The 25,747-nt window shown below is 49.8% G+C and overlaps 1 protein-coding gene across 1 annotated transcript in view; it reads right to left on the reverse strand.

The window, feature by feature from the left end:
- LOC126445064 (sodium/potassium-transporting ATPase subunit alpha-2-like) overlaps nt 1–25,747 on the reverse strand; it is a 161,707-nt gene that overhangs the window by 69,213 nt on the left and 66,747 nt on the right. Inside the window, exons 5-6 of the mRNA XM_050090974.1 lie at nt 4,092–4,262; nt 3,730–4,034 (exon numbers count right to left, since the gene is read on the reverse strand). Of these exons, the coding sequence (XP_049946931.1) occupies nt 3,730–4,034; nt 4,092–4,262 (476 nt within the window). The remainder of the gene's footprint in view (nt 1–3,729; nt 4,035–4,091; nt 4,263–25,747) is intronic.

The raw sequence follows: 25,747 nt of genomic DNA on the forward strand, positions 1-25,747 counted from the left end.
TTGACAGTGCAGCTGACCCACGGTCAAGATGGGACAATCTTTTAGGTATGCATTTACCAGTCTTTGTGTTGATGGTGCAGCTGACCCACAGTCCAGATGGGACAAATGTTCAGGTAGGCAGTTACGAGTCTTTGTGTTGATGGTGCAGCTCACACACAGTCGAGATGGGGCAAATGTTCAGGTAGGCAGTTACAAGTCTTTGTATTGATGGTGCAACTGACCCACAGTCCAGATGGGACAAACATTCGAGTAGGCTGTTACGAGTCTTTGTGTTGATGGTGCAGCTGACCCACACTCCTGGCAGGACAAACTTTCAGGTAGGCAGTTACTAGTCTTTGCATTGACAGTGCAGCTGACCCACAGTCAAGATGGGACAATCTTTCAGGTATTCTGTTACCAGTCTTTGTGTTGATGGTGCAGCTGACCCACAGTCCAGATGGGACAAATGTTCAGGTAGGCAGTTACGAGTCTTTGTGTAGTTGGTGCAGCTCACACACAGTCGAGATGGGACAAATGTTCAGGTAGGCAGTTACAAGTCTTTGTATTGATGGTGCAACTGACCCACAGTCCAGATGGGACAAACATGCGAGTAGGCTGTTACGAGTCTTTGTGTTGATGGTGCAGCTGACCCACACTCCTGACAGGACAAACTTTCAGGTAGGCAGTTACTAGTCTTTGCATTGACAGTGCAGCTGACTCACAGTCAAGATGGGACAACCTTTCAGGTATGCAGTTACCAGTCTTTGTGTTGATGGTGCAGCTGACCCACAGTCCAGATGGGACAAATGTTCAGGTAGGCAGTTACGAGTCTTTGTGTTGATGGTGCAGCACACACACAGTCGAGATGGGGCAAATGTTCAGGTAGGCAGTTACAAGTCTTTGTATTGATGGTGCAACTGATTCACAGTCCAGATGGGACAAACATTCGAGTAGGCTGTTACGAGTCTTTGTGTTGATGGTGCAGCTGACCCACACTCCTGAAAGGACAAACTTTCAGGTAGGCAGTTACTAGTCTTTGCATTGACAGTGCAGCTGACCCACAGTCAAGATGGGACAACCTTTCAGGTATGCAGTTACCAGTCTTTGTGTTGATGGTGCAGCTGACCCACAGTCCAGATGGGACAAATGTTCAGGTAGGCAGTTACGAGTCTTTGTGTTGATGGTGCAGCTCACACACAGTCGAGATGGGGCAAATGTTCAGGTAGGCACTTACAAGTCTTTGTATTGATGGTGCAACTGACCCACAGTCCAGATGGGACAAACATTCGAGTAGGCTGTTACGAGTCTTTGTGTTGATGGTGCAGCTGACCCACACTCCTGACAAGACAAACTTTCAGGTAGGCAGTTACTAGTCTTTGCATTGACAGTGCAGCTGACCCACAGTCAAGATGGGACAATCTTTCAGGTATGCAGTTACCAGTCTTTGTGTTGATGGTGCAGCTGACCCACAGTCCAGATGGGACAAATGTTCAGGTAGGCAGTTACGAGTCTTTGTGTTGATGGTGCAGCTCACACACAGTCGAGATGGGGCAAATGTTCAGGTAGGCAGTTACAAGTCTTTGTATTGATGGTGCAACTGACCCACAGTCCAGATGGGACAAACATTCGAGTAGGCTGTTACGAGTCTTTGTGTTGATGGTGCAGCTGACCCACACTCCTGACAGGACAAACTTTCAGGTAGGCAGTTACTAGTCTTTGCATTGACAGTGCAGCTGACCCACAGTCAAGATGGGACAATCTTTCAGGTATGCAGTTACCAGTCTTTGTGTTGATGGTGCAGCTCACCCACAGTCCAGATGGGACAAATGTTCAGGTAGGCAGTTACGAGTCTTTGTGTTGATGGTGCAGCTCACACACAGTCGAGATGGGGCAAATGTTCAGGTAGGCAGTTACAAGTCTTTGTATTGATGGTGCAACTGACCCACAGTCCAGATGGGACAAACATTCGAGTAGGCTGTTACGAGTCTTTGTGTTGATGGTGCAGCTGACCCACACTCCTGACAGGACAAACTTTCAGGTAGGCAGTTACTAGTCTTTGCATTGACAGTGCAGCTGACCCACAGTCAAGATGGGACAATCTTTCAGGTATGCAGTTACCAGTCTTTGTGTTGATGGTGCAGCTGACCCACAGTCCAGATGGGACAAATGTTCAGGTAGGCAGTTACAAGTCTTTTTATTGATGGTGCAACTGACCCACAGTCCAGATGGGACAAACATTCGAGTAGGCTGTTATGAGTCTTTGTGTTGATGGTGCAGCTGACCCACACTCCTGACAGGACAAACTTTCAGGTAGGCAGTTACTAGTCTTTGCATTGACAGTGCAGCTGACCCACAGTCAAGATGGGACAATCTTTCAGGTATGCAGTTACCAGTCTTTGTGTTGATGGTGCAGCTGACCCACAGTCCAGATGGGACAAATGTTCAGGTAGGCAGTTACGAGTCTTTGTGTTGATGGTGCAGCTCACACACAGTCGAGATGGGGCAAATGTTCAGGTAGGCACTTACAAGTCTTTGTATTGATGGTGCAACTGACCCACAGTCCAGATGGGACAAACATTCGAGTAGGCTGTTACGAGTCTTTGTGTTGATGGTGCAGCTGACCCACACTCCTGACAAGACAAACTTTCAGGTAGGCAGTTACTAGTCTTTGCATTGACAGTGCAGCTGACCCACAGTCAAGATGGGACAACCTTTCAGGTATGCAGTTACCAGTCTTTGTGTTGATGGTGCAGCTGACCCACAGTCCAGATGGGACAAATGTTCAGGTAGGCAGTTACGAGTCTTTGTGTTGATGGTGCAGCTCACACACAGTCGAGAAGGGGCAAATGTTCAGGTAGGCAGTTACAAGTCTTTGTATTGATGGTGCAACTGACCCACAGTCCCGATGGGACAAACATTCGAGTAGGCTGTTACGTGTCTTTGTGTTGATGGTGCAGCTGACCCACACTCCTGTCAGGACAAACTTTCAGGTAGGCAGTTACTAGTCTTTGCATTGACAGTGCAGCTGACCCACAGTCAAGATGGGACAACCTTTCAGGTATGCAGTTACCAGTCTTTGTGTTGATGGTGCAGCTGACCCACAGTCCAGATGGGACAAATGTTCAGGTAGGCAGTTACGAGTCTTTGTGTTGATGGTGCAGCTCACACACAGTCGAGATGGGGCAAATGTTCAGGTAGGCAGTTACAAGTCTTTGTATTGATGGTGCAACTGACCCACAGTCCAGATGGGACAAACATTCGAGTAGGCTGTTACGAGTCTTTGTGTTGATGGTGCAGCTGACCCACACTCCTGACAGGACAAACTTTCAGGTAGGCAGTTACTAGTCTTTGCATTGACAGTGCAGCTGACCCACAGTCAAGATGGGACAACCTTTCAGGTATGCAGTTACCAGTCTTTGTGTTGATGGTGCAGCTGACCCACAGTCCAGATGGGACAAATGTTCAGGTAGGCAGTTACGAGTCTTTGTGTTGATGGTGCAGCTCACACACAGTCGAGATGGGGCAAATGTTCAGGTAGGCAGTTACAAGTCTTTGTATTGATGGTGCAACTGACCCACAGTCCAGATGAGACAAACATTCGAGTAGACAGTTACGAGTCTTTGCGTTGACGGTGCAGCTGACCCACGGTCCAGACGGGACGGACGTTCAGGTAGGCAGTTACCAGTCTTTGTGTTGATGGAGCAGCCGAGCCACTGTCCAGACAGGAAAAACGTTCAGCTAGGCACTTACCAGTCGCGGAGGTCGTCGCCATGTATGAGGGCGGCGGTGCGCGGCTGTGAGGTGGGCGGGAATAGCAGCGACCCCTGCCGCGACAGCTGGTCCTGCTGCGGGAAGACGGACGCCTGCCGGCCCGGCGCGGTGAGCGGCGGCCAGTTGGAGTCGCGCGTCGGCCGCTCCGACAGCAACGACGGCTGGCGCGAGATGCCCGCGTACGGCTCGTAGACGAGCGAGGGGTAGCGCGCCGCCACGGAGGTGCCGAGGTCCTGCAGCAGCGAGGGGTAGCGCGCGACGGCCGGCGCCTGGCCGGGCAGGTCCTGGTGGGAGCCGCCGGGCGTCTGGCCGCCGTGCGCCAGGTGGTGCCCCGAGCCGGCGGGCGTCGGCGTGCCGTGCGCCCCCTCCGCGTACCGCCGCGCCGCCCCCGAGTCGAAGCTGTGCTGCACCGTGAAGATGCCCACGGCGCGCGCGATCGCCGCCGCCGTCGTGGGGTGGTCGCCCGTCACCATGATCACGCGAATGCCCGCCGACCGGCACTTGCGCACCGCCTGCACACGCGCCTTATACGTCTCGAGAAAAGTCCGTGTTACACGAGCGACTTTCTGCCAGAAAGCGACTATTGCTTGTCCGCTCGCGTCGACTAATCGCTCGTAAATCGGCAGTGAAGCCTTAGTCGCCAGGTTTGTAAAGGGATCGCCGCTACTGCAGTGGAGGCCGAGTTTCCATTACTACGGTAGACCCGAGTTTGTGAGTTGGTGAAACGGCTTCTGGTGCAGTACACAGCTAAGACAATTTCTCTCCGCCACTGCCGGCCGAAGTGGCCGTGCGGTTAAAGGCGCTGCAGTCTGGAACCGCAAGACCGCTACGGTCGCAGGTTCGAATCCTGCCTCGGGCATGGATGTTTGTGATGTCCTTAGGTTAGTTAGGTTTAACTAGTTCTAAGTTCTAGGGGACTAATGACCTCAGCAGTTGAGTCCCATAGTGCTCAGAGCCATTTTTTCTCCGCCACTATTACACAGCTATGTTCCAGGGTAAGGTAACAGGATGGGAGAACGAAGGTTCTATAACTCTCCAACAAATTAGTAACAAAGTCACACAAATGAGTTAAAAGGTTTACTTATCTTCGTGGCTTGTCCAATAATTAAGTCTGCAACACTGCTTGTAATATAACACAAAAAACCCTCATTCGCAAAGTGCAAACAATCGCAAGTAGACTTCACAGTACATGGCAAATGCAATTTACAAGAACTTTCTGTTCAATTCTAAGAGTTCATTAAACGACGTTCCCTGTCTAAGTCAGCCCTGCACGATGATCTATATCCAAGTGGCGACAGCTGCTCTTCTATCTTCCGCTTAGGCTCCTGACCGTTGTCTTCCGGTCGTTGGCGGACTGTACGCGGTCGGCAACTGACCGAGGCGAAGTCGATATCTTCATTCTCAGCGCCACCGTGGGCCTGGTGGAACTCGCGCAATAGACGAGTCTATGACACTGGTACAGGCTCGCATCTTTGCGCCTGTTGTGCGTTAGCCCTGGGTGTGTCTTGTTCGGACGACACAGCATAATCTATGCCTAAAATTTCCGATAAAGATTTTGCCTATTTGAGAAAAACCCGCGATTTGCGATTTCACTCCATAGATTCCGAACAGTATCCCGGTTGCGATATTTTGATCCTCATGATACCACAAACTCAGCATTTCTTGAACTAAACGTATCAGTTTCTCACGCTCCATGTTTAGTGTGCGAGAACGTCGTTCGATTTAACCGAAGAAAACAAACTGATCTGAATTTTACCGATTGTCGTCCGAAGTCTGTACGTTCGGGACATTAGATCGGCTATACAGGGTGGTCCATTGATCGTGGCCGGGCCAAATATCTCACGAAATAAGCATCAAACGAAAAAACTACAAAGGACGAAACTTGTCTAGCATGAAGGGGGAAACCAGATGGCACTATGGTTGGCCCGCTAGATGACGCTGCCATAGTTCAAACGGATATCAATTACTTTTTTAAAAAAATAGGAACCTCCATTTTTTTATTACATATTCGTGTGGTATGTAAAAAAATATGAATGTTGTAGTTGGACTACTTTTTTCACTTTGTGATAGATGGCGCTGTAATAGTCACAAGCGTATAAGTACGTGGTATCGCGTAACATTCCGCCAGTGCGGACGGTATTTGCTTCGTGATACATTACCCGTGTTAAAATGAATCGTTTACCAATTGCGGAAAACGTCGATATCGTGTCGATGTGTGGCTAGTGTGATCAAAATGCCCAACGGCCGTGTGCTATGTATGCTGCTCGTTATCCTGGACGACATCATCCAAGTGTCCGGACCGTTCGCCGGATGGTTACGATATTTAAGGAAACAGGAAGTGTTCAGCCACATCTGAAACGTCACCCACGATCTGCAACAAATGATGATGCCCAAGTAAGTGTTTTAGCTGCTGTCGCGGCTAATCCGCACATCAGTAGCAGACAAATTGCGCGAGAATCGGGAATTTCAAAAACGACTGTGTTGAGAATGCTACATCAACATCGATTGCATCCGTACCATATTTCTAGGCACCAGGAATTGCATGGCAACGACTTTGAACGTCGTGTACAGTTCTGCCACTGCGCATAAGAGAAGTTACGGGACGATGACAGATTTTTTGCACGCGTTCTATTTAGCGACGAAGCGCCATCCACCAACAGCGGTAACGTAAACCGGCATAATATGCACTATTGGGCAACGGAAAATCCACGATGACTGCGACAAGTAGAACATCAGTGACTTTGGCGGGTTAATGTATGGTGTGGCATTATGGAAGGAAGGATAACTGGCTCCCATTTTATCGATGGCAATTTAGATGGTGCAATGTATGCTGATTTCCTACGTAATGTACTATCAATGTTACTACAAGATGTTTCAGTGCATGACAAATGGCGATATACTTCCAATATGATGGATCTCCGGCACATAGCTGGCGTGCTGTTGAAGCGGTATTGAATAGCCATATTTCATGACAGGTGGATTGGTCGTCGAAGCGCGTTCACCGAATCTGACGTCCCTGGATTTCTTTCTGTGGGGAAAGTTGAATGATATTTGCCATCGTGATCCACCGACAAAGCCTGACAACATACGTCAGCGCATTGTCAATGCCTGTGCGAACATTACGGAAGGCGAACTACACGCTGTTGAGAGGAATGTCGTTACACGTATTGCCAAATGCATTGAGGTTGACAGACATTATTTTGAGCATTTATTGCATTAATGTGGTACTTACAGGTAATCACGCTGTAACAGCATGCGTTCTCAGAAATAATAAGTTCACAAAGGTACATGTATCACATTTGACAACCAAAATAAAATGTTCAAACGTACCTACGTTTTGTATTTTAATTTAAAAAACCTACCTGTTACCAACTGTTCGTCTAGAATTGTGAACCGTATGTTTGTTACTATAACAGCGCCATCTATCACAAAGCGAAAAAAGTGGTCCAACTAAAACATTCATATTTCTTTACGTACTACATGGATATGTAATAAAAATGGGGATTCCTCTTTAAAGAAACGCAGTTGATATCCGTTTGACCTATGGTAGCGCCATCTAGCGGGCAAACCATAGCGCCATCTGGTTTCCCCCTTCACGCTAGACGAGTTTCGTTCTTTATAGTTTTTTCCTTTGACGCTTATTTCGCGAGATATTTGGCCCGGCCACGAGCAATGGACCATCCTGTATAGCCGATCTAATCTCCCGAATGTACAGACTTCGGACGACAATCGGTAAAATTTAGATCAGTTTGTTTTCTTCGGTTAAATCGAACGACATTCTCGCACACGAAATATGGAGCGTGAGAAACTGATAAGTTTAGTTCAAGAAACACTGAGTATCAAAATATCGCAACCGGGATATAGTTCAGAATCTATGGAGTGAAATCGCCAATCGCGGGTTTCCTCAAATAGGCAAAATCTTTATCGGAAATTTTAGGCATAGATTATGCTGTGTCGTCCGAACAAGACACACCCAGGGCTAACGCACAACAGGCGCAAAGATGCGATCCGGTGCCAGTGCCATTGACTCGTCTATTGCGCGAGTCCCACCAGCCTAACAATGGCGCTGAGAATGAAGATATCGACTTCGCCTCGGTCAGTTGCCGGCCGCGTACAATCCGCCAATGACCGGAAGAAGACGGACAGGAGCCTACTCGGAAGATACAAGAGCAGCTCTCGCCCACTTGGATATAGATCATCGTCCAGGGCTGACTTAGATAGCGAATACATAGAAAGAAGGATCCTTTATTGTATGATTATATGATAGCGGAACAAACACTGGTAGCAGTTACTTCTGTAAAATATCTGGGAGTATGCGTGCGGAACGATTTGAAGTGGAATGATCATATAAAATTAATTGTTGGTAAGGCGGTTGCCAGGTTGAGATTCATTGGGAGAGTCTCGTCACAGCGTTATTTGGTACCCAAAATTACTCGATAAATAGTACAATTCTCAAGGCTGTCAATTCAACTAAGTACCTGGGTGTAAAAATTACGAACAACTTCAGTTGGAAAGACCACATAGATAATACTGTGGGGAAGGCGAGCAAAAGGTTACGTTTCATTAGCAGGACACTTAGAAGATGCAACAAGTCCACTAAAGAGACAGCTTACACTACAATCGTTCGTCCTCTGTTAGAATATTGCTGAGCGGTGTGGGATTCTTACCAGGTGGGATTGACGGAGGACATCGAAAGGGTGCAAAAAAGGGCAGCTTGTTTTGTATTATCACGTAATAGGGGAGAGAGTGTGGCAGATATGATACGCGAGTTGGGATGGAAGTCATTAAAGCAAAGACGTATTTCGTCGCGGCGAGATCTATTTACGAAATTTCAGTCACCAGCTATCTCTTCCGAATGCGAAAATGTTTTGTTGAGCCCAACTTACACAGGTAGGACTGATCATCAAAATAAAATAAGAGAAATCAGAGCTCGAACAGAAAGGTTTAGGTGTTCGTTTTTCCCGCCCTCTGTTCGGGAGTGGAATGGTAGAGAGATAGTATGATTGTGGTTCTATGAACCCTCTGCCAAGCACTTAAATGTGAATTGCAGTGTAATCATGTAGATGTAGATGTAGATGTATCTCTCCGATTTATTGTCTGTTATTGGACGAACAATATATTAGATTTTACCAAAACTTCGGCATTTTCTCTTGTCTGTAGCTTCCCTCTGTTGTCCTATTTATTGTGTTAATTAACAATCGATTGAACCCCGGCTAGGACAGAATTAGTGGAGTGCCAGCCACAGACGGGACAGCAATCGACAGGTAGGTGAATGACAAGCCTCACTCCTTGTATAGAAAGAGAGAAATCGTCTCCACAAGTTCAAAAATGTTCAGATATGTGTGAAATCTTATGGGACTTAACTGCTAAGATCATCAGTCCCTGAGCTTACACACTACTTAACCTAAATTATCCTACGGACAAACACTCACACCCATGCCCGAGGGAGGACTCGAACCTCCGCCGGGATCTCCACAAGTAATTAATTTTCCTCATCTCTGCCAATGAACGTTCGTTGATACGCCATCGTCTACAGCAACCAATAACCGCTTTACTACTGCCAGTTACGCCACACCTTCCTGACACTGACATGCTCCAGACGTTTCCACGCGATCCAGAATCATCGCTGTTACCGTGGAATCAGCAGCGAGAAGCAGTGACGCCTGTTTTGTGTTAGTCGGAGCCGTCGCCAGAATTCTGCCGCCACCGGTTCGCGAACCAAAAACTGAAGCCTGTCTGCCCAAAACTCCGCCAGCTGCCCGCCCAGAGGTCGACGCCGAGGCCAGCTTTACAGACTGAGGACACTGCTGGTCGGTCTCGCTCCGCACCGAAGCCGAACGGATCAGAGTCAGAGTACGGATCGAAGCTCCAATTGCGCCCCTGGCTGGTACTATCCTTGCTGCTTAGTGTGGAATACACTGACATGACAAAAGTCATGAAATAATTCCTAATGTCGTGTCGGAGCTTCTTTTGCCGATCGTGCGGCTAGGGCCTGCCGTCGGGTAGACCGTTCGCCTGGTGCAGGTCTTTCGATTGGACGCCACATCGGCGACCTGCGCGTCGATGGGAGTGAAATGATGATGATTAAGACAACACAACACCCAGTCCCTGAGCGGAGAAAATCTCCGAACCAGCCGGGAATCGAACCCGGGCCCTTAGGATTGACAGTCTGTCACGCTGACCACTTTTTTTTTTTCCTTCCTTTGCGCGGCATTCCGTCGCGCTGACCATTTCTTTTTTAGATCTCCTGCTTACATGGCAGGCGCTCTATCCACCTTTTTTTTGTTTCATTTTTTTATTTTTCTTTTTATTTTTTTTAATTTTCAGTCAAGGGAAGACCTGAACCAAGGACGTCTCGTTCTTTTTTTTTTTTTTAAATTGGAAATTATTTTCGCTGTCAACCTTTTTTGTTTTTATATACACTCCTGGAAATTGAAATAAGAACACCGTGAATTCATTGTCGCAGGAAGGGGAAACTTTATTGACACATTCCTGGGGTCAGATACATCACATGATCACACTGACAGAACCACAGGCACATAGACACAGGCAACAGAGCATGCACAATGTCGGCACTAGTACAGTGTATATCCACCTTTCGCAGCAATGCAGGCTGCTATTCTCCCATGGAGACGATCGTAGAGATGCTGGATGTAGTCCTGTGGAACGGCTTGCCATGCCATTTCCACCTGGCGCCTCAGTTGGACCAGCGTTCGTGCTGGACGTGCAGACCGCGTGAGACGACGCTTCATCCAGTCCCAAACATGCTCAATCGGGGACAGATCCGGAGATCTTGCTGGCCAGGGTAGTTGACTTACACCTTCTAGAGCACGTTGGGTGGCACGGGATACATGCGGACGTGCATTGTCCTGTTGGAACAGCAAGTTCCCTTGCCGGTCTAGGAATGGTAGAACGATGGGTTCGATGACGGTTTGGATGTACCGTGCACTATTCAGTGTCCCCTCGACGATCACCAGTGGTGTACGGCCAGTGTAGGAGATCGCTCCTCACACCATGATGCCGGGTGTTGGCCCTGTGTGCCTCGGTCGTATGCAGTCCTGATTGTGGCGCTCACCTGCACGGCGCCAAACACGCATACGACCATCATTGGCACCAAGGCAGACGCGACTCTCATCGCTGAAGACGACACGTCTCCATTCGTCCCTCCATTCACGCCTGTCGCGACACCACTGGAGGCGGGCTGCACGATGTTGGGGCGTGAGCGGAAGACGGCCTAACGGTGTGCGGGACCGTAGCCCAGCTTCATGGAGACGGTTGCGAATGGTCCTCGCCGATACCCCAGGAGCAACAGTGTCCCTAATTTGCTGGGAAGTGGCGGTGCGGTCCCCTACGGCACTGCGTAGGATCCTACGGTCTTGGCGTGCATCCGTGCGTCGCTGCGGTCCGGTCCCAGGTCGACGGGCACGTGCACCTTGCGCCGACCACTGGCGACAACATCGATGTACTGTGGAGACCTCACGTCCCACGTGTTGAGCAATTCGGCGGTACGTCCACCCGGCCTCCCGCATGCCCACTATACGCCCTCGCTCAAAGTCCGTCAACTGCACATACGGTTCACGTCCACGCTGTCGCGGCATCTACCAGTGTTAAAGACTGCGATGGAGCTCCGTATGCCACGGCAAACTGGCTGACACTGACGGCGGCGGTGCACAAATGCTGCGCAGCTAGCGCCATTCGACGGCCAACACCGCGGTTCCTGGTGTGTCCGCTGTGCCGTGCGTGTGATCATTGCTTGTACAGCCCTCTCGCAGTGTCCGGAGCAAGTATGGTGGGTCTGACACACCGGTGTCAATGTGTTCTTTTTTCCATTTCCAGGAGTGTATATATAGATACATGGACAAAAGGCGTCTTTCAGTTACGACAAACAAAATTAGAAAATTACAGCCGTAGCAACAACAGAACAAAAGTTCCTTCTAAACTTTGAAAAAGAATTTGAAACTAATAGCGTGATGATAGATAATAAAGAAAGTAAAATGTAACCAAATCCCGCACGCCATTCCATGTGCATGGCCCCTCTGCGTACAGATTCCATGTTCCAAATTGGTACAACATTTCGCGGCGTGTGGAGCCCCATGTCGGCGGTCATCCTCTGCCCGGTACTCCCCAACTGTGAGGGGGGGTTGTCGAAGACACTGCGCAAATAGTTCGCAAATAGTTGTCGATATCGGGGTGTACACTCAAGTGTGCTATGACTGTCCTGGAGAAATTGCCAGTAATCAAGCACCATCTTCTCATTATCTCGAAAGAGGTAGTATATGGACATGCCTTTAAACCATGTGAGAGCGTGAGTCTTCGCAGGTGGGAAATAAGTATTCTCTGGACAAAGGAGGAGCCGTGGCTCAGTTGTGCGAGGCGCGATACGTAGGTAGCAGGCGAGGATCTTCTGCACTAGCAGCCATACCTCTAACGCCGATCCACATGTTAAGCGGTGTTCGTCAGTATCCACGAGGTGGCAACGTGGACAAAGGGGGGAATCCGCCAGCCCAATAGCGTGCAGCCTTTGTCGTGTTACAACCTTCCCGTTCACCACCTGGTACCACGCGGCTCGTACCCGCGTGGGGAGGAACGACTTCTGGACCGCTCTCCACACTGCAGGCCATAGGGTCGTAGGGCTCTTCCTCTCAATCACATTCCGAGGTATGGACCTTAGCAGCAGTCTGTAAACGTCTCTCGCCTTGGGAGTGCGAGTGTTGGGAAGGTCTGGATGCACGTAACTATACTCAAGAATAAATGCCGAGAGATGCGAGAGTGAAGGTGTAATGTGCGCTACCGTGACAGGTGCCAGAAGTGACGCCGGCAGCAATTCCTCTAACAGACATCCCGTAAGGGAAGCATCTTTGTGGGTCCACAATTTCATCATTGTGCACAAGTATAACGCTGTAGCTCTTGCTCGTACATTTATAAGTCCCAATCCGCCATCACGTGGAGGGAGGGTGAGTGTTTCGTAGCGGACTTTGAATAGGTGTCCGGCGGTAAGGTAATATCCAAACGCTGCTTGCAATCTGTGTGCCATCGCTGTCGATATCGGTAGGACCTGGGCCATGTGGATCATCTTAGTCGCCACGTGAAGGTTGAGGTATTCCACACGCTGTAGGAGATCCATCCGTCGAAGTAAGTTCCGGCGAACTTCTGTGCGTATGGCCTGTAGTACTCGTGCATAGTTCATGGCAGCCGTGCGGCGCACATCCTGTGTAAATGTTATGCCCAATAACCGGATCTTGTTAACTAGTGGGAGTGGGGCTAAAGCGTCCTCCTGTAGACCTCTCCCAATCGGCATCGCTGCCGACTTGGCCACATTCATGAGGCTGCCCGCTGCCAATCCATAGCGATTGATCCATTGTATAACCGATCGTACCTCGTCACCAGATCGGACAAGTAATAGAAGGTCATCAGCATATATCCTGCAGTGAAAGGTGTGATCCCTCAATGACATTCCCGAGAGCCTGTTTTTCAACCCTCCGACAAGTGGTTCGAGTGCGATCGCGTAAAGGATCATGGAGAGTGGGCATCCTTGGCGAACTGACCGTCGGATCGGAAAGGGACCCGCAATCCGTCCATTCACCAGTACACGGGATGCAGCTCCACGGAAAAGGCGCTGAAAGATGTCGAGAAAGTCAGGCGGGAAGCCCATGCGGGCCATAACGGACAGAAGGAACGTGTGGTGAACTCTGTCGAAGGCGTGGTCGAAATCAATGGAGATCAGAGCAGCTCGAAGGCGACAGCATGTGGCGATGGCTATTAAATCCCTGCATTCGCTGGTTGCCGTTTGCATGTTGGTCACTCCGCCCAGTGTCGTTTGCTCCATTGAGAGGAGTAGGGGCAGAACCTTCTTTATGCGGCTGGCGAGTAGTCGGGCGAAGATTTTATAGTCCGAGTTGAGCATTGTAATGGGCCTGTAGTCCTCGACCGTCCGACCTCTGGAAGGCTTGTGTATCGGTATAAGGAGACCTTCCACGAATGCAGGTGGCACGTGGGAACCGGGGGTCATCAGTTCTTGGTACATGCTGATCCATCGGGGCATCATTAGATCGCGGAAAGTACGATAAAACTCGAGCGGCAGTCCGTCTGGCCCGGGAGATTTGTTGAGTGCTCCCTTGTTAAGCGCGTCCTCGATGTCGTCCCGTGTAATTCCACCGAACAGCGTCGCCGCTGCTGCATTGTCGAGGGTGTGCGACACGTGCTGCAGTATGTCGTGATCGTCCGCTTCCTCTTCCTCTGTATTCACCTCGTCGTAAAACCGGCGATAGTGATCTGCAAAGGCTTCTGTAACCGCAGCCTGAGTCAGTACGACCCTACCACCTGGCAATACGAGGTCCGTGATCAGCTGCTGTCGGCGTCGGCGGCTGTCGAGGACGATGTGATGCATAGACGGGTTTTCTCCTTCCACTCGGTCTTGACGTCGCGATCGCACTACGACCCCCTCCAAACGTTTCCTCGTAAGAGACAATATTTTACCTTTAATTCGGCGGCTTTCCATTTGTCGGTTTGGAGATGGTGGTTGGCTGTCGAGTTCGCGAAGCTTCTTGTAATAAAAGTCCAATGTGTGACGATGCCAAGCTGCGATATCTTTACCGAATTGAGTTAGCACACGCCGAAACGCTGGTTTTGCACAGTCCACCCACCACGCTAGAGTCGAAGGATATCGGGGAAGACGACGTTCGCAATCCAGCCATGTGCCGGCGATAATCCGACGGCATTCCGGGGCTTGAAGATGTGCCACATTCAGCTTCCAGGGTCCTCGGCTGCGCCATATCCGCTGCTGTTGTAGAGTGACTGTGCATGTGAAAGCGCTATGATCGGAGAAGGCAAGCGGCCAACGTTCGGCGTCCAATACTCCCGGCGCTAGAGCTCGTGAGACATAAATGCGGTCTAGGCGACTGGCTGAGTGACTAGTAAGGTATGTCGGCCCGGGACGGTCACCGTGCACTGTTTCCCACGTGTCGGTGAGAAGCAGATCACGAACCAGGAGCCGAAGTTCTTGACAAGTCGAGAAGTGGTCTTTGGGGTATAGCACACAGTTAAAGTCGCCGCCGAAGACATATTGATCGTAGCGGCTGATAAAGAGGGGGGCGATATCCTCCGAGTAGAACAGCGATCGTTCGCGGCGTTGGTCAGTTCCTGATGGCGCGTAAATGTTAATGATGCGCGTGCCCAGTGCTGTGATCGCCAGCCCCCTTCCTGACGGAAGGTAAGTCACTTCTTCGATGGCAATTCCGTCGCGCACTAGTATTGCCGTACCGCTGCCATTCCGGTCCGCCGGTGACACATGTGTCACATAACGGTAGAAAACGGGGAGGGCCGCTATATACACTTCTTGCAACAGGGCAATGTCAACATCCGAAGAACGAAGCATCTCACGCAGCAACTGGATCTTCACTGCCGTTCGTATTGTGTTGAGGTTAAGCGTGGCGATACGATAAGCTTGTTGCCGAACAGCAGATGTTAAGTTATCCATTAAGACTGGAATTGCCTATGGCGCTTCTGACTCTATTGACACCTCCGCATCCCCCCAAACGTCAACTGCAGTCCTTTCTAGAGAGCCGGCGCCAATGGCGTGGGCCCTGTTGGCGTAACTTGCATGGTTCCGTCGTCGTCGTGGTCATCCGCCCACGTCTGGGAACTCAAAGCAAGATCGGCTTCCCTAGCATCCTCAGGACTCGGCATGGATGCTTGCACTCCAGAAGGTGGTGGGCAGCATCTGTCCTGCATATCGGCATCCGATGTTGCCACTGTAGGTATATGCGGTTTGTCCTCAGTTCCGTTCGGTGGTGCCACACTGCAGCAAATGGCGGCTGCCTCTGTGGTAGCGTCGTCATTGAAGGTGGAGTCTTCGTCCTCTGGAGGCTGCGTCGCATCCCGTTCGGAAGTTGCTCTACGCCTCCGCTTCCGTCGCTTCGGGGAGCGTTGCTTCCTGGTGTGTCCTTCTGTGTCAGACGACGGCAAAGATTCCCGACGTTCCGGCACAAAGTCAGCTGTAGGCACAATAAGCGAGTCTACGGCCATGCTATCGTCATGTATGTTGTTATCCGTCGACGGGGGCGGCGGCATCGGAATTGAATCCGTAGCTTGTGGAACGGGTGTGTCGTCATCGCCCTGTATTGGAGGATGGAGCCGCGACCCAACAGTGGATGTCGGCTGTCGTGGTGAAGTGGTAGCTGTCGTGAGGGCTGCTGCATAAGTCACGGGAAGCAGCGTCGGCTGCGATGGCGGGTCTGCGTCAACCGGCGGCAGTTGCGTGATTCGACGTTGGAGACATTCTGATCTAAGGTGTCCCTCCTTCCCACAACCAGAGCAGGTCTTTGGTTGCCCATCGTAGATGACGATGGCACGGCAGCCACCGATAGTCAGATATGAAGGTACATGTATTTTAAGTTCTATTCGGACCTGGCGGACTCCATTCAGCACAGGATATGTCTGGAATTGCGTCCATTTTTCCGCAATATGATCATGGACCGTGCCGTAGGGGCGCAGTGCTGTCACGACGTCCTCCGCCGGTAATTCGAAAGGAAGTTCGAAAATTCTGATCGTGCGAAGTACCATGCTAGAATAATCGACGTGTACAGTCCCCACATTGCCATCAGCATGGCAGAAACGGAGGCCCTGTTTCGTGTCCCGAAGGATCCGTTCACATGTTGCGTCGTTGATGCTCTTGACATAGACGATACTACTCACAATGGACAAGTGAATGCCGAGAATGTCGGTCGCCGGGATTTTAACTTCTTCTCGTAGAAATCGTTCGACTTCGAGTGCTTTGGGCCGTGCAAATTCGTTGCGGAACGTAAATTTGAGCGTCGATTTTCTGTATTGGTGCGCCATGGTGATCTACAATCCTGGAAATTGAAATAAGAACACCGTGAATTCATTGTCCCAGGAAGGGGAAACTTTATTGACACATTCCTTGGGTCAGATACATCACATGATCACACTGACAGAACCACATGCACATAGACACAGGCAACAGAGCATGCACAATGTCGGCACTAGTACAGTGTATATCCACATTTCGCAGCAATGCAGGCTGCTATTCTCCCATGGAGACGATCGTAGAGATGCTGAATGTAGTCCTGTGGAACGGCTTGCCATGCTATTTCCACCTGGCGCCTCAGTTGGACCAGCGTTCGTGCTGGACGTGCGGACCGCGTGAGACGACGCTTCATCCAGTCCCAAACATGCTCAATGGGGGACAGATCCGGAGATCTTGCTGGCCAGGGTAGTTGACTTACACCTTCTAGAGCACGTTGGATGGCACGGGATACATGCGGACGTGCATTGTCCTGTTGGAACAGCAAGTTCCCTTGCCGGTCTAGGAATGGTAGAACGATGGGTTCGATGACGGTTTGGATGTACCGTGCACTATTAAGTGTCCTCTCGACGATCACCAGTGGTGTACGGCCAGTGTAGGAGATCGCTCCCCACACCATGATGCCGGGTGTTGGCCCTGTGTGCCTCGGTCGTATGCAGTCCTGATTGTGGCGCTCACCTGCACGGCGCCAAACACGCATACGACCATCATTGGCACCAAGGCAGATGCGACTCTCATCGCTGAAGACGACACGTCTCCATTCGTCCCTCCATTCACGCCTGTCGCGACACCACTGGAGGCGGGCTGCACGATGTTGGGGCGTGAGCGGATGACGGCCTAACGGTGTGCGGGACCGTAGCCCAGCTTCATGGAGACGGTTGCGAATGGTCCTCGCCGATACCCCAGGAGCAACAGTGTCCCTAATTTGCTGGGAAGTGGCGGTGCGGTCCCCTACGGCACTGCGTAGGATCCTACGGTCTTGGCGTGCATCCGTGCGTCGCTGCGGTCCGGTCCCAGGTCGACGGGCACGTGCACCTTCCGCCGACCACTGGCGACAACATCGATGTACTGTGGAGACCTCACGCCCCACGTGTTGAGCAATTCGGCGGTACGTCCACCCGGCCTCCCGCATGCCCACTATACGCCCTCGCTCAAAGTCCGTCAACTGCACATACGGTTCACGTCCACGCTGTCGCGGCATGCTACCAGTGTTAAAGACTGCGATGGAGCTCCGTATGCCACGGCAAACTGGCTGACACTGACGGCGGCGGTGCACAAATGCTGCGCAGCTAGCGCCATTCGACGGCCAACACCGCGGTTCCTGGTGTGTCCGCTGTGCCGTGCGTGTGATCATTGCTTGTACAGCCCTCTCGCAGTGTCCGGAGCAAGTATGGTGGGTCTGACACACCGGTGTCAATGTGTTCTTTTTTCCATTTCCAGGAGTGTATATGCTGAGTACGGCACGCGCGAAACGGCCGAGTACGATGTAAACAACACAAGCGCTCGCTCCGCGGCAGGAACACAAACAGCGCGTCCTCACCGCAGCACAGCCAAAGGCCAACTTTACTCAGCTACCGGGGGCGGACTCTTTTGCCGGTGTAGTGCATCAACTCGACGTGGCATGGACTCACAATTCGCTGGAAGTCACATGCGGGAATGTTAAGGCATGCTCCCTCTAAAGCCGTCCACGATGAAGGAAGGGGGGGGGGGGGGGGGGGTGCAGGGCATCAGTCTTCTTAATGGTTTGATGCGGCCCGCCACGAATTCCTCTCCTGAGCTCCCTCTTCATCTCAGAGAAGCACTTGCAACCTGCATACTCTATTATTTGCTGGATGTATTCCAATCTCTGTCTTCTTCTACACTTTTTGCCCTCTACAGCTCCGTCTAGTACCATGGAGGTCACTCCCTCATGTCTTAATACATGTCGTACTATAAAACGCTGTACTGAAGACGTACATTCTCAGAAATTTCTTCCTCAAACTAAGGCCGATATTTGATATTAGTAGACTTCTCGTGGCCAGAAATGCCCTTTTTGCCATAGCTAGTCTGCTTTTGATGTCCTCCTTGCATCGTCCGTCACTCCTTATTTTACTGCCTGCGTCGCAGAATTCCCTAACTTCACGACCATAAATCCTTATATTAAGTTTCTCGCTATTCTCATTTGTACTACTTCTCATTACATTCGTCTTTCTTCGATTTACTCTCAGTCCGTACTCATTACTCATTAGACTGTTCACTTCGTTCAGCAGCTCATTTAATTCTTCTTCACTTTCACTCACGATAGCATTGTCATCAGCGAATCCTATCATTGATATCCTTTCACCATGAATATTAATTCCACTCCTGAACCTTTCTTTTATTTCAATCATTGCTTGCTCGATGTACATATCGAACAGTAGAGGCGAGAGACTACATCCTTGTCTTACACCTTTTTAACACGGGCACTTCGTTCTTGGTCGTCAACTCTTATTATTCCCTCTTGACGGTTGTACATATTGTATATGACCCGTCTCTCCCTATAGCTTACCCATATTTTTCTGAGAATTTCGAGCATCTTGCACCATTTTACATTGTCGAACGCTTTTTCCAGGTCGACGAGTGCTATGAACGAGTCTTGATTTTTCTTTAGTCTTGCTTCATTATTAACCGCAACGTCAGAATTGCCTCTCTCGTGCCTTTACCTTTCCTAAAGCCAAACTAATCGTCATCTAGCGCATCCTCAGTTTTCTTTTCCATTATTCTGTACATTATTCTGGTCAGCAACTTGGATGCATGAGCTGTTAAGCTGACTGCGCGATAAAACTCGCACTTGTCAGCTCTTGCCGTCTTCGGAATTGTATGGATGATGTTTTTCCGAATGTCAGATGGTACGTCTCCAGACTCATACATTCTACACACCAACGTGAATAGTCGTTTTGTTGCCACTTCCCCAACGATTTTAGAAATTTTGATGGAATGTTATCCATTCCTTCTGCCTTATTTGATCTTAAGTCCTCCAAAGCTCTTAAATTCTACTTTTAATACAGGGTCTCTTATCTCTTCAAAATCGACTCCTGTTTCTTCTTCTATCACATCAGACAAATCTTCCCCTTCATAGAAGCTTTCAATGTTTTCTTTCCACCTACCTGCTCTCTCATCTGCATTTAACAAAAAAAAAAATTGGTTTAAATGGCTCTGAGCACTATGCGACTTAACTTCTGAGGTAATCAGTCGCCTAGAACTTAGAACTAATTAAACCTAACTAACCTGAGGACATCACACACACATCCATGCCCGAGGCAGGATTCGAACCTGCGACCGTAGCGGTCGCTCGGCTCCAGACAGTAGCGTCTACAACCGCACGGCCACTACGGCCGGATGCATTTAACAGTGGAATTCCGATTGCACTCTTAATGTTATCACCGTTGCTTTTAATGTCACCGAAGGTTGTTTTGATTTTCCTGTATGCTGAGTCAGTCCTACCGACAATCATATCTTTTTCGATTTCTTCACATTTTTCCTGCAGCCATTTCGTCTTAGCTTCCCTGCACTTCCTATTTATTTCGTTCCTCAGCGACTTGTATTTCTGTATTCCTGATTTTCCCGGAACATGTTTGTACTTCCTCCTTTCATCAATCAACTGAAGTATTTCTTCTGTTACCCATGGTTTCTTTGCTGCTACCTTCTTTGTACCTATGTTTTCCTTCTCAACTTCTGGGATGGCCCTTTTTAGAGATGTCCATTCCTCTTCAACTGTACTGCCTACTGCGCTTTTCCTTATTGCTGTATCTATAGCGTTAGAGAACTTCAAACGTATCTCGTCATTCCTTAGTACTTCCGTATCCCACTTCTTTGCGTATTGATTCTTCCTGACTAATGTCTTGAACTTCAGCCTACTCTTCATCACTACTATATTGTGATCTGAGTCTATATCTGCTCCTGGGTACGCCTTACAATCCAGTATCTGATTTCGGAATCTCTGTCTGACCATGATGTAATCTAATTGAAATCTTCCCGTACCTCCCGGCCTTTTCCAAGTATACCTCCTCCTCTTGTGATTCTTGAACAGGGTATTCGCTATTACCAGCTGAAACTTGTTACAGAACTCAATCTTTCTCCTCTCTCATTCCTTGTACAAAGCCCATATTCTCTTGTAACCGTTTCTTTTACTCCTTCCCCTACAACTGCATTCCAGTCCCCTATTATGACGATTAGATTTTCATCTACATACTGTATTACCCATTCAATATTCTCATGCACTTTCTGTAACTCTTCATCTTCAGCTTGGAAGCTCCTCCCGGGGATCCGAATGGGGGACTATTCCGGAATCTTTTGCTAAAGAGGAATCATCATTACACTTCTTCAATTACAGGCCCCATGTCCTGTGGATACACGTCACGTGTCTCAATGCAGTGGTTTCCGTTGCCTTCCGCATCTTCATGCCGTTGATCATTGCTGATTCTTCCGCCTTTGGGGTCAGTTTTCAACCCCTAGGTCAAGAGAGCCCTGAACCTCTGTCCGCTCTTCCGCCCTCATTCACAAGGCCGTTGGTAGAAGGAGGCTGACATCTCACGCCGGAAGTCCTCGGCCGTCAGTGCTGATTATTAATCAAAATTTTAACAGCGGCGGTATTTGAACCCAGGACCTAAGACGTTTTGATTACAAATCAAAGACGCTACCCCAAGACCATTTTTTAATTATCAGATTGGCTTAGTATTTTAATGAAAATCAGACAACCATAGTCAAATCATCATTTAATATCAGCTGCAAAAGGAAAATCAACAAATTAGTTCTAGCACAAACAATTACTAAATCTGAACTGGAGGAATAACCCAGTATCCCACCCTTCTTGTCAATTTCTTTTTATATACAAGTGGAAGAGAATAAGTGACAAAGCACAGCTACAAGAGAGGGAACTCAAGCTCAGGGGCGAAACAGGTATCACATTGGAGCTTAACCAACACCCTGACGGTTAAACACAAGAAAAAGCATATTCGCTAAAAGCGTTCGGAATCGTGGCAACAGCTGCCATTTCCAATGCGCAGTTGTCAGATAATGGTGAAAAACTCGGGGATCTGGGTCATTCCTGCCTTCAACGACATAGTGAACATAGTATCCCAAGAGCCAGAGAATCGTGTTCGTTTTCGTCTGAGCAAAAAAGGATAGGTCACGTTGTAGGAGAATGTCGTCTGGGAAAGCGGTTTAAGGCCCTCGAGTAAGGAAAGATAATTGATATGCGTCATAGGAAGTACACTCCTGGAAATTGAAATAAGAACACCGTGAATTCATTGTCCCAGGAAGGGAAACTTTATTGACACATTCCTGGGGTCAGATACATCACATGATCACACTGACAGAACCACAGGCACATAGACACAGGCAACAAAGCATGCACAATGTCGGCACTAGTACAGTGTATATCCACCTTTCGCAGCAATGCAGGCTGCTATTCTCCCATGGAGACGATCGTAGAGATGCTGGATGTAGTCCTGTGGAACGGCTTGCCATGCCATTTCCACCTGGCGCCTCAGTTGGACCAGCGTTCGTGCTGGACGTGCAGACCGCGTGAGACGACGCTTCATCCAGTCCCAAACATGCTCAATGGGGGACAGATCCGGAGATCTTGCTGGCCAGGGTAGTTGACTTACACCTTCTAGAGCACGTTGGGTGGCACGGGATACATGCGGACGTGCATTGTCCTGTTGGAACAGCAAGTTCCCTTGCCGGTCTAGGAATGGTAGAACGATGGGTTCGATGACGGTTTGGATGTACCGTGCACTATTCAGTGTCCCCTCGACGATCACCAGTGGTGTACGGCCAGTGTAGGAGATCGCTCCCCACACCATGATGCCGGGTGTTGGCCCTGTGTGCCTCGGTCGTATGCAGTCCTGATTGTGGCGCTCACCTGCACGGCGCCAAACACGCATACGACCATCATTGGCACCAAGGCAGAAGCGACTCTCATCGCTGAAGACGACACGTCTCCATTCGTCCCTCCATTCACGCCTGTCGCGACACCACTGGAGGCGGGCTGCACGATGTTGGGGCGTGAGCGGAAGACGGCCTAACGGTGTGCGGGACCGTAGCCCAGCTTCATGGAGACGGTTGCGAATGGTCCTCGCCGATACCCCAGGAGCAACAGTGTCCCTAATTTGCTGGGAAGTGGCGGTGCGGTCCCCTACGGCACTGCGTAGGATCCTACGGTCTTGGCGTGCATCCGTGCGTCGCTGCGGTCCGGTCCCAGGTCGACGGGCACGTGCACCTTCCGCCGACCACTGGCGACAACATCGATGTACTGTGGAGACCTCACGCCCCACGTGTTGAGCAATTCGGCGGTACGTCCACCCGGCCTCCCGCATGCCCACTATACGCCCTCGCTCAAAGTCCGTCACGTCCACGCTGTCGCGGCATGCTACCAGTGTTAAAGACTGCGATGGAGCTCCGTATGCCACGGCAAACTGGCTGACACTGACGGCGGCGGTGCACAAATGCTGCGCAGCTAGCGCCATTCGACGGCCAACACCGCGGTTCCTGGTGTGTCCGCTGTGCCGTGCGTGTGATCATTGCTTGTACAGCCCTCTCGCAGTGTCCGGAGCAAGTATGGTGGGTCTGACACACCGGTGTCAATGTGTTCTTTTTTCCATTTCCAGGAGTGTATATTAGCACCTAAGATACCGATAATTATAAAATATTCACGAATGTGCCGCAATTTAGGATTAATCCCTCCAACATCAACAGGAGGGGCCAGACAGACCGGCCGGAGGTTGTAAAGTAAACGAGAGGTAACTGAATGCGGAGCCCGCGTAGAGGTTAAAACATTGCGGCGGGCAAATAAGATGGATGTCTTCACTTTGATATCGGAGAGACCCAATCCTCCAAGCTTTCGAGGACTGGCCACTACCTCACACGAAAAATATGGCGGCGCCACAGGAATCGACCAGACAGCTGTTTCAGTCTGCGGGCCGTCATCGCGGGAAGCGGGAAGACCCGCGCAACGTAATGTACTTTACTAAAGGCATAGGTTTCTAAAACCCGTATCTTGTGAATGAGGCTAAGGGGACGGCGTTCATGTTCAAGGATCGCCCCGTGAACACGACTCGTATCCTCACGCAAATTGAATGTCGCCATGTTGATCGGATTACGATCCACTAAGAACCCTAAGGTCTAATGGCGATTGACGACCGTCGCCCAAGGAATGACGACATGATCGAAGCCTCTCAACGGTAGGAACATGCATTTACGATCATTAATGCGAGCATCAGCAAGACGACAAAATGAATCCAAGGTTTCCTTAAGCCCCGGCATGTCCTCGACATGTCGTACTAAAGCCATGACGTCATCGGCGTATGCACGGACCGAAAAAAGTTCCCCCACTAAAGTCCAGCCACGTAACTGCATGGCTAGGCGGTGAAGTAAGGGTTCTAAGAACAAGGGAAAAAGGGACATTGACAAGGGGCTTCCCTGGGGTAAACCCCGTTTGATCGATATCCGGGGGGTAGGAAGACCGTTCACAATCACCGAGACGCTGATACCGGTAAAAATGCGAGTTAAGCCGACAGCGGTAAGCACTCTCATTAAAAAATCATGGCTGACACGATCAAACGTTTTTTGGAAATCAAGAAAAAGGAAATCCCCTGGGATATTAGCGGCAACCGCTACCGAAGTGACATCGCGACATTCGAGAACAGATGTCAGTATCGTGCGTCCAGGCACACAGCTTTGATGGGCGGCAATAATAGTATCGAGCAGCTTAGAGAGGCGGATATTAATTGCTCGAGCGACAATTTTATAATCGAAGTTAAGGAGAGTAATTGGACAAAGGGAATCAATCGCAGGTCGACCTATGGATTTCGGGAGGAGGATCAGTTTAACATCCTGAAAAGGAGCATCACTTCATTTACCATTGACGTTAAGGTGTCACCAATGGGTGGCCAAAATTGAACATAAAACTCCTTAGGAATACCGTCTAATCCAGGTGACTTGCGGGACTGAGGTCCTGTAACAACATCACATACATCATCCTTGTGAAATGGACGCAGAAAGGCGTCTTTAATTGAGGAGTGACGACGCGATGCAGCAAGGATGTAAAGTCGTCGAGAGAGTCTTCAGCTGGGACATGGGTATCGGACACATCAGTAAAATAGGTGCAAATAAGACGGAAATGTCACGGTGAGAGGTGCACATGCCATCGTCAGCGGCTGTGAGGGACGCGCGCCCGTGAACGGACTAGATGGTATAGTGATGTCAATTCGTCTTGTAAAAGAGAACGTGGTGGAGGCCTCGTCCGCAGTCCTTCCATTTGAATGCGTTTGAGCTGCAGCAATTTGGCTTTGATGTGCTTTTAATCAGTAACCCGTAGGGGAGCATGCGTAGCACTATCGTACAGTTGACGTAAGACTGAGTAGTGAAATTCTTGCGTACGTCTATCATCTGCCACCTTCGTAGCTCCGGAACGCATGAGAGCCCTACGGAGTTGTGGTTTAACATGCAGTGTCCACCATGCCACAATAAACGAGTACCGGTCCATAGAGCGAGAACAACGAACCCTTACGTCCTCCAGGTCGACACCAAGAGCGGTATCTTGCAAATAGGCTATATTGAGCATCCAGGGAGGACGAAACAATTTTACCGGTTGCCGCTCGTAATTAAACGTGACGGCTACGGCGCAATGATCAGTAAAACAGGCTGGTATCACATCAACATTCAGAAGTTACCCACACAAGGATTCGGAAAAGTAAAAGCGATCGACGCGACTGCTAGACTGACGTGGAAGTAAAGCATGTATGTGTCACAAGTGTAGAATAGCGAGAAACCCACACGTCACGCAGGCGCAAGGAGCGCACCAGGTCGTCGAGTTCTTTACTGAAATTAAAATTAGGAGACTGATCCACTGGCCGTAGAACAGAATTGAAGTCCCCACCTAAGATAATCTTTGTCGGGGATTTACGAAGCAGGTACTTGATTTCTTCTTCATAGAAACTCGAACGTGCGGTAGTACGACCTGTGCCAGAAGAGGCATAGTAAACTGACTAAACAGATCACAAAACGTGCACCCGATCCCCTTTCCACTGTCAAGTACTTCGAAATCCATCAACGGAATGCCTTCCCTATAAAACAAGGCAGTGCCCGTATAAAGTTCGGAAGCTACATTAGAAAAGGTTGAGAACCCAGGAATGGAATACTGGTCGAATAATA

The sequence above is a fragment of the Schistocerca serialis genome, chromosome 1 (assembly GCF_023864345.2).
Source record: "Schistocerca serialis cubense isolate TAMUIC-IGC-003099 chromosome 1, iqSchSeri2.2, whole genome shotgun sequence".
Lineage (NCBI taxonomy): Eukaryota > Metazoa > Arthropoda > Insecta > Orthoptera > Acrididae > Schistocerca > Schistocerca serialis.